Source organism: Solanum tuberosum, unplaced genomic scaffold (genome assembly GCF_000226075.1).
Source record: "Solanum tuberosum cultivar DM 1-3 516 R44 unplaced genomic scaffold, SolTub_3.0 scf00290, whole genome shotgun sequence".
Lineage (NCBI taxonomy): Eukaryota > Viridiplantae > Streptophyta > Magnoliopsida > Solanales > Solanaceae > Solanum > Solanum tuberosum.
In genome coordinates this window covers 492,017-508,562 of record NW_006239226.1, presented here as the reverse complement: position 1 = coordinate 508,562, position 16,546 = coordinate 492,017, and the positions used below count along the sequence as shown (strand labels likewise).

The 16,546-nt window shown below is 31.5% G+C and overlaps 2 protein-coding genes across 2 annotated transcripts in view; both read right to left on the bottom strand.

Moving 5' to 3' along the window:
- LOC102592847 (CTL-like protein DDB_G0288717) overlaps positions 1-2,759 on the bottom strand; it is a 4,778-nt gene extending 2,019 nt beyond the window's left edge. The window contains exon 1 of the mRNA XM_006359616.2: positions 1,439-2,759. Within this exon, the coding sequence (XP_006359678.1) occupies positions 1,439-2,487 (1,049 nt within the window). The 5' untranslated portion in view covers positions 2,488-2,759. The remainder of the gene's footprint in view (positions 1-1,438) is intronic.
- A 1,673-nt stretch (positions 2,760-4,432) lies between these two features.
- LOC102592507 (peptidyl-prolyl cis-trans isomerase CYP21-1) lies at positions 4,433-9,008 on the bottom strand. The gene is made up of 7 exons (XM_006359615.2): positions 8,650-9,008; positions 6,843-6,921; positions 5,892-5,939; positions 5,767-5,790; positions 5,434-5,616; positions 5,248-5,323; positions 4,433-4,878 (listed from the first exon to the last, which is right to left on the bottom strand). Exons 1-7 carry the CDS (start codon positions 8,746-8,748, stop codon positions 4,701-4,703), a joined length of 687 nt encoding a protein of 228 aa, XP_006359677.1. The 5' UTR covers positions 8,749-9,008; the 3' UTR covers positions 4,433-4,700.
- Positions 9,009-16,546: the final 7,538 nt, after the last annotated feature.

Below are 16,546 nucleotides of genomic sequence, written 5' to 3'. Positions count from 1 at the left end.
AACCCCCCCCCCCCCCCTTTAACACCTTCATTTACCATGGACCATGGTTTCACACCTAAGTGAGCATATGGTGGTCGCCTGGTCGGCGCAAGACATGACCAAACCATCTCAAGAGATCTCTCATTTTATCCTCAATGTATACTATGAGCACCTTTTGGCGAATGTGGTCATATTAATCTTGTCTAATCTTGTATGGAGACACATCCATCCTAGAATTCGCATATCCGCAATACTCGTACAACATTGATTGTCTTATAGCTTACATTCATTTTGGTAGGCATCCTTCTATCACATAACACCTTGGTCATTCTGTCTTATCCACCTCATTCATTTAGGCACCACAATCTGTCATTCTGTCTTAACCACCTCAACTTCACTCTTCTTTTGCTGACTTAATTTTTGAAATTTCATATATTCATTCTACTATTACTTATTCTAAAATTCCTACAGAGTGCTTCTCTATTGTTCAAGATTTTGATCGACACTGTCATTGATTTAGTCAATTAATGTTAGCAAATAGTATACACAACATGACCTCATCATGAATTGTGTTGATTAACTTATCTATAACTAGGGTAAACAAGTAGGGGCTCAATGTCAATCCCTGGCGTATGCTTCTTCCTCTCTGTCTCTCTCTCTCTTAACTCTTCTTTCACATGGTTTAATTACAGAAAAAATAATCTATAATTCTAACACAATTAAACCGAGAGATTTCAAATTAGATTTACTACACTGGGGAAGAGTAGTTGTAGTATCTTTTTTGATAATCAAGAAATCCACTTGGTGGACCCTTTCTCCGCTTAAATACCAGACATGGCTTGCTAGCATGATTTGAACTAGTGATGTGCACCTACAACACATCCAACGTGGTACTAACTTTGCCCCTGAATCAAAGCCTTAGGGGACATGTTTTTCCTATATTCTTCTTTTTTTTCCCCTTGTGGTGCATTATTTGGTACTGAATCATACAGATAACTGAGTAAAGATTGAGAGCATGAACAAGTTGAATGGTTGAGTTCCAGTGAGTTTAGGACCATCTAGTCAATGCAACACAACCGACAACTGTCATTAGCTATTGAGGCTTTATTCCTATGCCAAAGGCACATAACTTGGCAACAAGGAATGGTGGTAACTAATATTATGCTATAATATCTCGCTTATTGACCAAAAAAGGGAGTATAACTGCCAATAGTGCAAGGGTCAACAATGAATTCCACGCATACTACAAGCATCCTTCAGAATTCCAGAATCATAACATAGGATCAGTTGAGATGTAGACAGCATAACAGAAAAACAGCCATTGCATGCATGAAGGACATATAAGGTGCTCTCTACAACCTTTACTTTTCTGCTATCATTTGCATGGATAATTAACTGCAAAAGAATCAACTCATATTTATAGGCACTACACAATCAATGTTAAAGATTAGGAACTCACCTCAAAGCACTTCTCATAGACCTTTTGGGACCTGATTCATCCTTGGAGAAGTACCATTGTGCAATTGTTCCACTTATGACATAAACATGTACCTCAATCATTGCTGTGGCAGACCAAAGCATTGTTAGGATTGCAAATGTATAATAAGCAGGAACCCAGCTATCCTGTTTCCATACACAATAATACTCCCCATGTTTTTCCTTGGGTACCACTTCTCCATTAAGCCTAGCAAACACCAAGAAAACAACAATGGGTGCATAATAAGCTAACAGCCCCAAAGTCAATGATGGAAGCACTCCAAACAATCCCAAATTACTTGAAAGGGCAGAAGAAGCAACCCCAATAATCTTAATAGTCAACTCAATCCTATGCCAATTCGCTACGAAAATCCAAACAAGTAGCCCAATTAACAACAACACGAAAACAACCACCAGAATTCTATAAGCCAAAGGGAAATCCTCACTACATTTGGAGCTCACAGTACAAGCAACAAACCAGTAGATGTCAAGAAAAACAGGGACAATTACAAAAAAGGGAAGTGAAGCATAAACTATCTGCTTTGTATAGCGCTTGAGCAAGAAAAGCACAAAAAGCATAAAGGGTATGCTTAGAATTAAAGTAACTACAAGGGTCCATATCAAACTCTTCAAGAAACTAGAATCAGATGAGTAAAGTGAAAAAAAGTCACTAGAACTCTCAAAGGTAGAACTCTCAAGACTACAAGAAGATGAGGTGAAATTGTAGGTAAAAGATGAAATTTGAGAGTGATGAGGATTTCTATGAACAGAAGCAAAGATACCAAAACCAAAAGTGCAAAGAACAAGAAGAACAAAAAGGATAAGAAAAGGAAGGTCCTTTAAGGGTCGAGGTCCAAAATTGTAAGAGATCTGAAGGAACTGAGTTTGATCATCTGGGTCTAAAGAAGATTGTCCAGGGTAGTGATGGGGTGTTATAGAATCATCAACAGGGTAGGGTTTGGAGAGAAGGGGTTGTGTGGTTGGGTCAGCAAGAGTAGAAGAAAGCTTGTTTGGGTCTTCACTGGTTTCCATGGCGGAAAAATCAAGAATCTTTCTTGGGTTTTGGGGAAGTTAGATTGTGAAGAAGAAAGAAGAGAAAGGGGTGGTGGGCGTGGGGGTGGGGGTAGGGGTAGGGTAGTACATGGTGGTGGTGATGACGAGGTTGGTCGGTGGTTGCTAGCTAAGACCACCCACGTGAGACAATTTGGTGTTATTCTATACCCAAATTGATCGATTTCTACAAGGTTATGTCACTCTGGATATTTTCCAGTAATTTAACACTCATAACTAATTAGTTAAAAATTATTGACTCCACTAATTTTAAATATATTTGTAGGCATCGTAATTTAATAGGACTGTAGTAGACATGTTTTTATTTCTCAGTTATTTAAATAAATGTAATATTTCATAAATTTTTGAAATATTCATACAAAAATCAAGATATAATCAAACTATGATGTTGATTGCAATTTATTTTTTATCACTTTAATATTTCGTGCAAACAGTCCTTCTCACATCCCAAATGACAGTTTTAAGCATTAACTACTATTTTTCTCAAAGTTAAGTGGCAATCTTTTTTAAGATCATCTCGAAATCGAAGTGTTGCCTGACATTTTTGGCAATCAAACATATTTCAAAGAGGTCCAAATTTGAGAAAAATGATGTTGATTGCAATTTATTTTTTATCACTTTAATATTTCGTGCAAACAGTCCTTCTCACATCCCAAATGACAGTTTTAAGCATTAACTACTATTTTTCTCAAAGTTAAGTGGCAATCTTTTTTAAGATCATCTCGAAATCGAAGTGTTGCCTGACATTTTTGGCAATCAAACATATTTCAAAGAGGTCCAAATTTGAGAAAAATGATGTTGATTGCAATTTATTTTTTATCACTTTAATATTTCGTGCAAACAGTCCTTCTCACATCCCAAATGACAGTTTTAAGCATTAACTACTATTTTTCTCAAAGTTAAGTGGCAATCTTTTTTAAGATCATCTCGAAATCGAAGTGTTGCCTGACATTTTTGGCAATCAAACATATTTCAAAGAGGTCCAAATTTGAGAAATACGCCGGTAATTACGTCGAATCATAGGAGCAAAGAATCGAGAGAATATAAAAATTATACTCACAATATCATAAAAGTCTTGTACTATACTATATGAAACTTTCTATATCTACTCATTTTGTTCGGATCATACTTATTATTTTTATTATGTTGATCATTAGTACATTGACATCATTTGTGTGATTTCATTGGTATGTTATTGTTGTTGATCATTAGCACATTGTCTATCATCCAATCCTAATTCTGAACAGAATTAAGAGCATCGTTTTTGTTGCCAGATATTTTTCTTTCGTATGAGATAGACCAGAAAGTTTCTTATCCTCATTAATTAATAGCACTTTGTTTTGTGGAATAAGCACATGATAGTCTTTTGAAATCGTAAATAATTCTGAGATGCTTAATAATCAATGAAAACAAAAGAAACTGCACTTGCTGAAAAGTTTAGAGAAAAGGAAAAAAGTTGATTGATAAATAATTTATGACAAGACATAATGAACATGTTTTTCCCTAGCAAATCAGTGAAAAATGACATAATATCTCGAGACCCCTCACCCGTCTCCGCCCCCAAAATCCAAATAAATCGTGTCAAATTCAAGATTCCTCCCAAAACATGTTTTTCGGAGTTTAACTTTGAAAAAAACTTTAAAAAGTTCATGGCCAAACGCTCCTTAAGAATATTGTTTCATTTTCACATGCAGCAAAGAGATAATGTGGTCCACACAGTTTCAACTTCTTGATGCTGACAGTGCCAACAAGAATAACAAGACTTCATCCATTTCCTCACTAACAGGTAAATAAAACAGTAACTATGGCTATATGAATCATCACTATCCATACTGCTCTATTTAAACTCGTCTTAGTCAAATATTAGTCATGGCAACTCTTTCAGATCCTATTAAGTACAAAAATCTCAAGGAACTTGGCAGTATGCAATGGTGGATAAAACCAGCAAGCCAGTTTTAATGTAAAGAAAATGTATAGGTTCAGTTCAGTTCCTCTACAAAACCAAAAATAGTCACAACCAGTTCTAAGTATAAAAACACTCGTATCCGTAAGGTTAATGAATCAAATATAGGACCTCATAATTAGCACCACATAAATTAAGCTTGTAATACACGAGAATAGTACGTGTCGAATGTATATAGGGCTGGTTAGTAACTTCAAAACTTTGACGATATTTATGAAGCTGAACTCTGGTTGTCCTCATCCCACTTGCTCTTAGGTATTTCCCCGGAATCTGCGATAAGCACCTTTTTCCTAGGTTTTCCACTGTAAGTTCCTGCTCCGCCCTCAATTGCATATACTGTGTCCATACCTTCAATAACCTTGCCAAACACCACATGCTCCCCGTCCAACCTGGTTGTAGCTTTGGTGTTAATATGAGAAATTTCGGAACATTCAAGGTTTATATGGTTCTTCCATAAAACAATGCAGGATAAAACCAACTGGGATATTGTTTTGACTAGTAATTTGTTTTTTTCTTCAAGAAAGGTAAGGTCCATTCCGTTCATAATTAGCACCACGGGAGTGTTGAAGCAAAAATTTCAAGATTATAGTTGTTTTATGGTTTCAAAAACGCATGGTTAAGGTCTGTGTACACCCACCCTCGCCAAACCCCACATATGAGATTACACTAGGTATGTTGTTGTATTGTTTCGCAAACGTCTTATACACTGTGTTAAATCATAATTAGATGAGCATTCACTGGTCATTTTGAAACCTTACCAGCTTGCCTTAACTGTCGGTATAAAGAACTGACAGCCATTGGAGTTGGGTCCTGAGTTCACCATGGATATAACACCTGCAAAAGTCAAGGATGCTAATAAATGTACACAAACAGGTGAATGTACTTAAATTTGCCTTTGGTTTTCCTATGGAGGGAGCTAGAGCAATCAAGTGATGATTTCAAACCTGCATGAGAATGCTTTATCTTGAGATTCTCATCAGGAAAGGGACCACCATAAATGGAAATGTTTCCCCTTCCATCAGCTGACACAATATCTCCACCTTGAATCATGAATCCAGGTATTATACGATGAAATGGCTTTCCCTTGTAGTGAAGAGATATTCCATCAGCAGTCTTGCCCATTTCCCCTGAGTCAACGACAATAAGTGCAGCAATTGTTAGTCAAAAATAATTATGTGACATATACACACAGACATATATGTATATGTGTAGGTATGTGTATATGTAAGTGTGTGTAAGAAGGCAAAAAACAGTGCCAGTTATAACTACAAAAGTACCTGTGCACAACGCCCTGAAATTCTCTGCACAGAAGTAAAATTGCAGGCATTATGCAACAAGAATGGAAGAACAAAAGAAACTGAAGAGGAAAGCAAAGTATGAAAAAAGATGGATAAAGGCGTACCAACAGTTTTTGGTACAACTTGCCCATATAATCCTATCACAATTCTTCCTGCGAATTATCAAAATTTGGATCGTCAATACACAAAAATGTTTCCCAGTCTTCACCGTGCACAAATTCTGATATTCCATAAATCATCAAAATAGTGAAGATCTTTTCTTCTTCAACATATGAAGCTCATTAGATATTCATCACATTCCATCTATCCTGCTGTATCATAATTTGACTCTCCAAATAATTATTTGGAGAGTCAAATAACTTTTTCTTGGTAAAAGATCTTTCTTTGTTAGAAAATTTTCTCAAACAATTCCTAAATCTTCATAATTGTTAGAAGTTGTGGCTAAAATACTTGTTGTAGGGTTTCATAAAACATTGCATTTGTTCTTAAAAGATCAATTAGTTGAAGTAAACCATCACACTCCAAACCATGTTAGCGCGGAACGGGGCTAGTATAGAGCAATGCAAGTTCATAAGTATCATTGTCCTTGAATGAAGCACATACTATACCAAACCACAGCTTTTCTAATCATTAATAGATCAAAGTCATTATATGTCCTCCAATAAGTGTTTGTTTTATCGAATGAGTAGATAGGGCAATCATTAGGAATTTAGGATCCTTCACTGATTACTAGCATGAGAATCAAAAGGTGAAGTGGTGAACACTGAACATGGGGATATATTGGGACAAACTGTACAGATCACAAATTTACGCAAACCAAAAGGGAAAGTAACTATGTCTGCATGACATATTGGGACAAAAACTGTTTCAGAAAGGTTAATAAGGAAAGCTTAGGTCACTCATTCAGCCCATTTTTATTTTTATTTTTTTTCATTTTTCTCTATTATTGTGTGCAGAGAACTTGTGCTTTCCATTTAAAAAGCTTTGGAATTTTTTGTGATTCATTACTCAATAACACCTAATAAGATAAGAACGTTAGCAGAATGAGTCCATACCTGCACGTTGTTTATCTATATCCACATCCAAGAATACTCTGTGGGTAACTTCATACACCTCGTCCACCATTTCATGTTCCTGAGAAATCAAAGAGGAAGGTAAATAAAGAGGCTCAATAAGCCGATGGATTGTAAAATATCACCACTAGGCAAAGGGAGATCTTAGAAATAGAATAGAAGACATCGACAGAACTTGCAAAATGAACTCCAGAATTATGCTATCGCTTTTAATGAGCAGATTTAACTCCTGATAAAGAGTTTGAAGCCCAAATAGATAGACGAGGATTTATCAAATCTATCTTCCAACTTACTTATTTAGATATGCATATTATAAACTTAAGTCTGGTACAAGTTTGAACATAATAGTAGCTTGTCTTAGAAACAGTCAATGATGTCCTCCATTCAATATTTCCATAGTTTCCTCCTTTCCCTTTTTTTGTCAATAAGTTCTCTCTGTATGAATATCGAGCAGGACGAAGATTCCAAGCTTTCTATTTAAAGGGAATAAAACAAAAAAAGGATCTGCAGAATGAAGAACACGGTACACGGCCAAGCTTCAGTTGTCCATATACATTTATTTGCAGATTATCAAAAGTTTAAACTTTAGCAAACTGCTATATATTGTAAATCGGTGTCTGAACGTTTGACTGGCTCATAACTTAATCAACTCAACTGATATTGTATGAAAATTGGGAATCCTAATGGAGAATGAGATGACTCCTAAATGTATAACGAATTACAGAAAGCTAAACCAACTTTAGGTTGTGATTCAACTTATCTACAAATTATAGATTACATATCGATTAGTTAACATCCTTGCAGGTTTGAGGGAAACTAGCTTACAGAAAAAGGAATAATGCAAGAGAGACGTAGCAGCTGACATCTCAATGTTTTGGGTGAACTTTTCTTGCTTCTAAGGATAATTCTTAAGACTACCCTTTGTGGTCTAATCAGAATTCTGAAGAGGTTCTAATCCAAGATTTTTGTTCTTCCATTTCTCCTCCTAATGATTCTTATATAGTTTTCTAATTTTCTGCTGTGGATGACATCAAACTTATTACTCATCAGTCATCGTTCCTGTAAGCTATCCTGGCACAACTATCCAAATCTAACCACAATGAGTTTCACGAAATTGATTCTCACTAATTATCCAAATCTCACACAAATAGCTCAAAAATAAAGTATTTCCTCTTCTCAATTTGGCTAATGGTGTCGATTAGACTATATCCTACATCTCCTATCACTATTAAATCCGTAAAGAAAACACACTTGGTTCATAAAACAAGATACTGTGTTATTGCTCATTTCCCACATATGAGAATAAAAAAGAGGAGGTCCCGTTTGAAACATTATTAACTCTAACCTGACGAAGGATAAGCTAAGAAACCACGAATCTTGGACTACATAAGCATTGCTTCAAACAATACTCCTGAGGTGGTTAATCAGCACACCAGCTAGGTTCCATTGTCTTTTGAAGTCAGTGCATCATTTGAGAGGAAAAACACGAAAACAACAAGATTTGTGTATGCTTTAATGGAACAAGAAGACAGAAATCAACGCAATGTTTGCTCTAAAGGTTGTATATATCCCTTTCAATTAACTATCAAGTAACTTAGTAGACGATTGAGTAAGTTTGTATACTGTGAGAAAAAGACCAGATCTTTTATACCCATAAGCAGAAAAAACCAATACCCAATAATGCTTCATTACGTACAATCAGATCCAAACCCATTATAACAAATTACCTAAACTTCACAGATATAACTCAAGAAAGACAAAAAGATAAAGAATTGAGGGAAAATGGTACCTTTTGGAAGATGGAAGATGCAAGAAAGATAACAAGTAAAACCCCAAGAAAGATCAGAATCCATCGAGGCTGCAATAAAACTGAGATCGCTCTACCCATCTCCTCTTTTTTCTCCAAAAAAAATCAAGAAACTTCAAGAATCTCAGCTGTTTTCCTCCATTATCAACAAATTAAACATTCCCACAAGCACATATGAGCCAATAATGGAAGTGGGGTTGTGGAGAAATAGTGTATGATTTATTTAATTTTAATTTATTTTTTTTAAATCAGTGGCAGCAGAATCTCAGAGCATGAAATTGTTGTTCCTGAACAGCTTTGTTTACCCTGTTCAGTTCAGTGTGCTTGATTAATCACAATATTAATTTGGGTGTTCTTTTGACTTTTTTGTTTTCTTCGGGGGCCTTTTATGCAAAACATATTTGGGCCGGATATTAACTTTGGGCTTATCTAAATGGGAAAGTCCAGTTAGAATACGGGCAATCAGAGAGGCCGAGTCTATGGGCTGATAAATATGGGAAGAAATTAGCAAAGATAGCCACTTCATGAATAGCTAAGCCTAAGAGCATTTCAAAATTATTTAAATTTTAACCACTTCTTTTTTAATGTAAAAATACAATTTGTACAAAAATCCCATAACGAAATTAGGATAAAAATTCAGGAAATCATACTAGAGTTTCAACGGTGTGCTGGAGTTTGACTTGTCAAAGCTTCGAACACTGATGCTTTGTGTTGGAATTGTATGTGTTTAGCTAAAAGTATTTTTTGTCCAAATACTTTATTTTTTTCTATAAAATATTATTATTTCTCGATTTTATATCAACGATTACAATATATTTACACGCTGTCCAATAACTAGTCACCCTGGCTAATTTTTACATAAATACAATGGACTGCAAGTTGAGTTCAAATTAAAGATTTTAATAATTTTCATTAGTATTCCAACTAGTCAATTGATTATTCAATACCCCACCAGCATATTACTAGTCTTTGTTTACATTACAAATCCAGTGGAATGTAGCAAACCAACTATTGAAAAATTGGTAGCAAAATGCCTGCGGTTTTAGTTATTATTTAATATTGATACTAATTTACATTTATATTATAGCGTAAAAATATCTAATTATTTGTATGTGCGTAAGAGCGAGGGAAGAAGGTAATTTAATTATTTATTTTGTTTAAATTATTACTTTTTTATTTCTTGAATTTTGGTTGAAAGATACTTTTTCCAAAAACTGAAGAAAAATCTCTTTTAAATGTTTGAACCAAACTTTTGAAATAATCATCCCACTATCTCTAACGAATATTTAAAGATCGGAGCTTAAAAATAAATAATATTTTACTACAAATGTTTTACCTCTATAATAATTCAACAGAAAAAAATCTCGATTCAAAATCAGGAGTTTGAAAAATTGTCATATCAATATTATAAAGTTGTTGTAATACATAGGTTGTTATTTCTCATGCAACTTGCATAAAATCATCAAATGGAAAATAAAAAAGTTCAATCCACTTGGTTTAATATATCAATCCACATATTGTTTAATTAATAGCATTCGCCTGTTTTATTAATAAAACTCCCTTCAGTTCAAATTAATTAAATTATTGAGGTGTTTCACACCCTTTAAAAAAAAAAGATTAAGACATAAATTAGGCATAATTTTCCATTTTTATCCTTATTAAATATTGTCAAACTGATGATTAAAATAACTAAACATTAATTAATAACTAATTCCAATACTACTTAAGGGTAAAATTGGAAGAACCTTCTAAAACTAGTCTTGAAAATTAAACAATTAAGTTAATTTGAAAAATAAAATATGTCTCAACAATTCAATTAATTTAAAATGGAGGGAATATTAAATATCATATTCGTTTCACCAGAGACATGTACTGTATTAATGTCTTTTTCAATATACACGTTTTAAAGAATTTGAATCCAAAAAGTTAAAAAAAAAAAAAAAACATTATTATATACCCCCACCCACTCTTTAACTTTGTCCTAAGGGGTCGTTTGGTTTGAATATGAGTTATGATGGGATAAGTTATGTTGAGATAAGTTATGTTGGGATTAGTTATGATGTGATAAGTTGTCCTGAGATTATTTCTTATTGAAGTGTTTGGTTTGTTATATTCAAAATAATATATATTGATAAATTTTAAGAACAAGTTGTTTGTTTACAAAATTACCCTTCACTTTATTTAAACTTTTAAAATTTTCTTTGTGAGCTTTAGTTATTCATTTTTAAAATAAAACTTTTATTTTATTTAACTTAAATATTTTATTTATGTATTCCCATGATAAGTACCATGTGTATTTTAAAAATATAACTTTTTTTCTTATTTTAGCTTTAAAAAATAGAACTTCCCTCTTAAGTTTATTAAAGAGAAGAAAATTTATGAGAAATCAAAAATAAAATAAACATAAGAATTAGTCAAATAAATTCATAAATAAAAAATATATTTATATAGTATAATATTTTAATAGAAAAATATGTATAATTATCATAAAAATAAGGAGTAGTAAACATTATTATACATGGTATTAAAAAAAATGTAAATATACATAAATGTGAAAAATAATGTATAAAAAGGATTTAAAGGAACATATTTGTCATTTACCTATTTTATCTTGGGATAAGTTATCCCGGGATTACTATACCACCCATGGGGAGGGATAACTTATCCCGGTACTAATTATTAATCCCGGGATAAGTTATCCCGGACTTGCCAACCAAACAACATAATATTTTTTTTATCCCATCACTATTATTTCTAATCCCTCACACCAAACGAGCCCTAAAAGCTAAAATAGTGAATATCTTGGAACATATGAAGTTAAGTTTGTAGAGCCCCACTAAAAAAAAAAGGATAAAATATATACAGATTTTATATAATTTTTTCTGTTATGATTATTTGAATTTCAGAATCATTAGCAATTGTTTACATAGAGGGTAAGTAGGAAGCGATCGATTTTATGAATAAAAAAAAGTATTTAAAGTTTCCAGGTTCGAGACATTTTTTATTTCTTCAAACAAAAAATTATATCTCCAACAAAATGCACTTTTGGCTTTTCACAGCTACATTGAGCCACTAGCGAGTTGAGACTTGAGAGGGATACTGAAAAGACCATACAGTCCCTAAGGGTTAATGGGAGCCTACTGCCTACCCAAGATAAAGTATAATTAAAAAGAAGAAAAGGGGAATTGACAAAAAATAATTAAAGACTGTCATTTTCTGTTCTCCCCACTTGCACATGGAAAAAGGGAAATTGATGTAAACAACGACGGATAAATACAAATATTGTAACAGGCTAACAGCTCGCATGAATCACGATCGTAGAATTTATTCGAATATATGATATGAAATTATAATTTAAAATTATAATATATGAAATTAATATGATGTTGTAGTTTCTTTGGATATGTCATTTTAATCTTTTAAATAATATTTTTTTCATAAAAATAAAAATCCCACAAATTATGAGAACGATTAAAACAAATCAATTCTTAAACAATTTTAATAAAGCAAACCACATTTCATTAACACATATTTCTTCAATAAATAAATAAAAAACTGCTTAATTGACATACGTTTCATATCATAACTACCAATATAATCTATACTTTTAAACAATTAATTATTATTTCATTATTTGTTAATTATATATCAAATTTTGATTTGGATATACAACACTCGTTAAAATAGCCTACAATAAAGTCATACAATTTAATTATCTCTTTAATTTCCTCCTTCATCTAAAATCTAAACCAGCCTACTCTCTCCCCTAACATCAATGTTAAACCTTCACAAACTCAACTTTTGATGTAAACCATTTCACCTGAATAATATGTTTGATGCATCATATTTTGCTGTAAAGATCTTGCCATTTATTCGGCCATTGAATACTAGGGTTTCTTCGTTTGAATGAGACTACATGGTGTCTCTTCATTTCAAACTAAATGTAATAAAAGCAAAAAGTTAGGAAATTTCGTATGAAAAGGAGACTATGTAGTATATCCCTTATTTTTTTATTTTTTTTATGCTAGTTGCTCAATTCCTTACCCTTTTGGGGGGCTAGCTTTGTTAAGAAGAATGTCAATATCATACTTTGATAACATAGAAAATTCTAGCAAAACATGATTTTTTATTTATTTTTCTTATAGCAACAACAACCGGTCGGTAGATCGTAACCCAGGTAACTAGGTCTATTAAAATTTCAGTTCGTCAATGTCATGACCGATAAAAAGTCCTCTTGCTAATTTAATAGAGTTTTTATCGAGGGAATGCCTCTAGCTGGAAAAGACAGAGAGAGACAAATAAGAGAGAAGGCAATTATAGGTATTTATTTTAAAAGACTTTTTATGCTTAAAAGATGAGAATAAATTTGATTTTTTAAAAAATACATAAAAAAACGTGTAATTTGCTCCTAAATTGATGTGTTTTAGATGTATCTATTTAGCATGTATCTGATATACGTGTAACTGAATGTGTCATATACATGTATCTGGAGACCAAAATATGATAAGAATTGTAATATCAAAAATTCATGAAATGATAAATAATTTGTCCCTAGACTAGTGAAATTCATGTTGTTTAGCCATTGATATTCGCATTTACAAATTTTAAAATATATACAACTTTATAAAATTAATTGGCCATAACTAGTCATCCTATAAAATTTAAAATGATGTTTTCTTAAAAAACAAAATATAAATTTATGAATCAAATGTTACCTCAAAAAGGGAAATTGGAATCACAATTGAAATTTCAATTCATACTTTTTATTAAAAGTTGAGATTTGAAATTATGACTTCATATTGAATGTCGATATATTATATATTTTTTAATATCTATTTTAAAATATTTACTTGAGTCCCTCCTTATACACCAGTATTTTTAAATAAATTTTACTTGTGAAAATAAAGCGCATGCGTGTTACTATTATTATTGGTACAATAATTATTATTAATATGACTTGGAATTAACGGCCCTAAAATATCTAAGCATTTTCCAAATGAGTAGATATTTTTTTTTGTTAGGTGCATTTCAAATCCGATCTGAGGACGACAGGTTGTCACTTTGTCTTTATGCACCGTACGTATTTGATTTATTTATTTAAAAAAAAATAATGATAAGCAGTCTGAAACATGCCTGCAGTGTTTTTGGATTAAAATATATGAGTATGAATTTTTGGAAAAATTTCATATTTAATATTTTATGACTATTTACCTTTCCAGTATCAAATATGTATAATTTAAAGTTATAAATTTTTAAAAATACAAATTAAAATATTTCAAAAAATTCTTGTGATTGATAGTGATTAATAATGTTAGTTGTGTATGGGTGTTGATTTTGATAATCATCCGTGAATGATTTTAAATCCATTAAAAACAAATAAATAATTCTTAAAAAAAGCAATATTCTTAATAATTTTAAACTCATAACTTCACATAAGAGAAAATAAATAGACCTCAATACACCACCATTTAGGGGTGTGCAAAAACCGATTTAACCAATAAACCGAACCGAAAAAAATACTATTGGTTTATTGATATTGGGTTATTGGGCTAACGGTTTTTAAAATTGTTTTGCAAAAAAATTTATTGGGTTATTGGTTCGGTTTCCGGTTTTATAATTTTTGTTAATGGTTAAACCGATAACCCAATAAGACTATACTAAAATTTACTAGTCTTATTGTTAATGGTTAAACGATTGTTACTTTTCACACTTTTTCCTTTTGAATGTGTCTAGTGTCTAAACTTGCAAGAAAAATGATTGTTACTTTTATGATTATTACTTTCATGCCAAATGCTGGAAAAATCATATGGTTTATTTGAAAATTTTCTTATCGTGTATATAATATATATGAGTATTTTTTTATTGGTTAAACCGAAAACCGAACCGTTAAGCACCATAAACCGATTAACCAAAAACCGATAAGAAATATGTTATTGGTTTGGTTATCGGTTTGAAGTATTTACAAATTGAAAACCGATAAACCGAACCAATAACACCTAAAACCGAACCGACCGATGTGCACCCCTACCACCATTCACGCATTTTTATAATCTTCAAAATTTGTTTTTTTTTTAGTTGTTTAGTTTCATACGCAGCAAACTTCTAAGCCTTTTCTAATTTCAATAATAAGGTAGTAGATTACTAGCTTATTCGTTCTCTTTCTATATTAGCTTTAAAAAGATAATAATTCAATTATTGATTTTAATTAACTCACACAATCACATATACCATGTTGAAATTAGCTAGTACTGATGGATAATATGAGAAATTGAATTTTGGAGTTAGAAGAAGGCTGGTGGTGTGCCTCACTCTCGCATTAAGGGTCCGTTTGGTCATTCGATATGAAATCGTGATATGGTATATCATAATATGAAATCATGAGACGCAATTGAAGTTTTGTTTGAACATGCGATATGAAATTTTTGTGTTGTATATTTTCTCATAAACATAAGAACCTCATAAGTTGTAAAACTATCAAAATAACCCTAATTATTTATTCAATCTTACCAAATAAAATAAAAAATTATAAAATCGTATAATAAAATATTATAAAGTTGTTTGTTCTCCACTCAAGTAATTGTTTCATCTAACTTTCATTCAGTAAAAAAAATTAAACATAAATTTTAGTGTATTAGTCTTTAATATAATTTTTCCACATAGTACTGACAATCTCCTTACGTTGAACTTGCATTTTTCGATCATGTGAACGAGAAGACAAACCAACATTGTTACTTTGAGCCATTTGTTGGTCAATATCATCCGCAACTATATATTTTCATGCTCATAAACCATAAATATTTGATCACTCATTTGGTATTCTCGCAAATAATTATGTAACACTGCACAAACTATGACAATTTTCACTTGTGTGTTATTACACATTTTCAGTGCATTAATTTCGTGCTAAAAACCAAACATATTGGACGTAGTGATTATCAAACATACATCACCAATTTTGTCTTTTTTTCATATTAAATTGCTTTAAAGCATTTAAAGAGACGTTTTTTTTATTATTAAAAATTTAAAAAAATGTATTAATCCCATCGTTCTTATTTATATTCACCAAATTAATTTCTACTTTATCATTTATAATTCACCAAATTTAAAGTATTAATAAATTTTATGTTGGTAGGAATAATAATTTTAAAAAGTAATGATGTGATTATAAATTTTATTTACATATGAAATAAATGGTTAGTAGATATAAATGTGGGGGTTGTTTTAATAAAATATAAACTTCTGGGTCAATTTTTGTATGCAATAATCTTAAATCATGATATGGAATTCCCATATCATGATTTTTGGAGCATTTAAAGAGACGTTTTTTTTATTATGAAAAATTTAAAAAAATGTATTAATCCCATCGTTCTTATTTATATTCACCAAATTAATTTCTACTTTATCATTTATAATTCACCAAATTTAAAGTATTAATAAATTTTATGTTGGTAGGAATAATAAATTTTAAAAAGTAATGATGTGATTATAAATTTTATTTACATATGAAATAAATGGTTAGTAGATATAAATGTGGGGGTTGTTTTAATAAAATATAAACTTTCTGGGTCAATTTTTGTATGCAATAATCTTAAATCATGATATGGAATTCCCATATCATGATTTTTGGAGAATATGGAATTCCACCCCATGATATGAAATCGTGAGATGGAATCAGCATGAAATTACATGTCCAAATGTTGATTCCATCTCACGATTTCATATCATGATATGGTATCGCATGGCCAAACACCTACTAAATTTTTCCAGAACAGAAAATACTCTATCAAAATCGAATTAATTATTCAATTTCATGCTGATTCCATCTCACGATTTCATATCATGATATGATATTCCATATTCTCCAAAAATCATGATATGG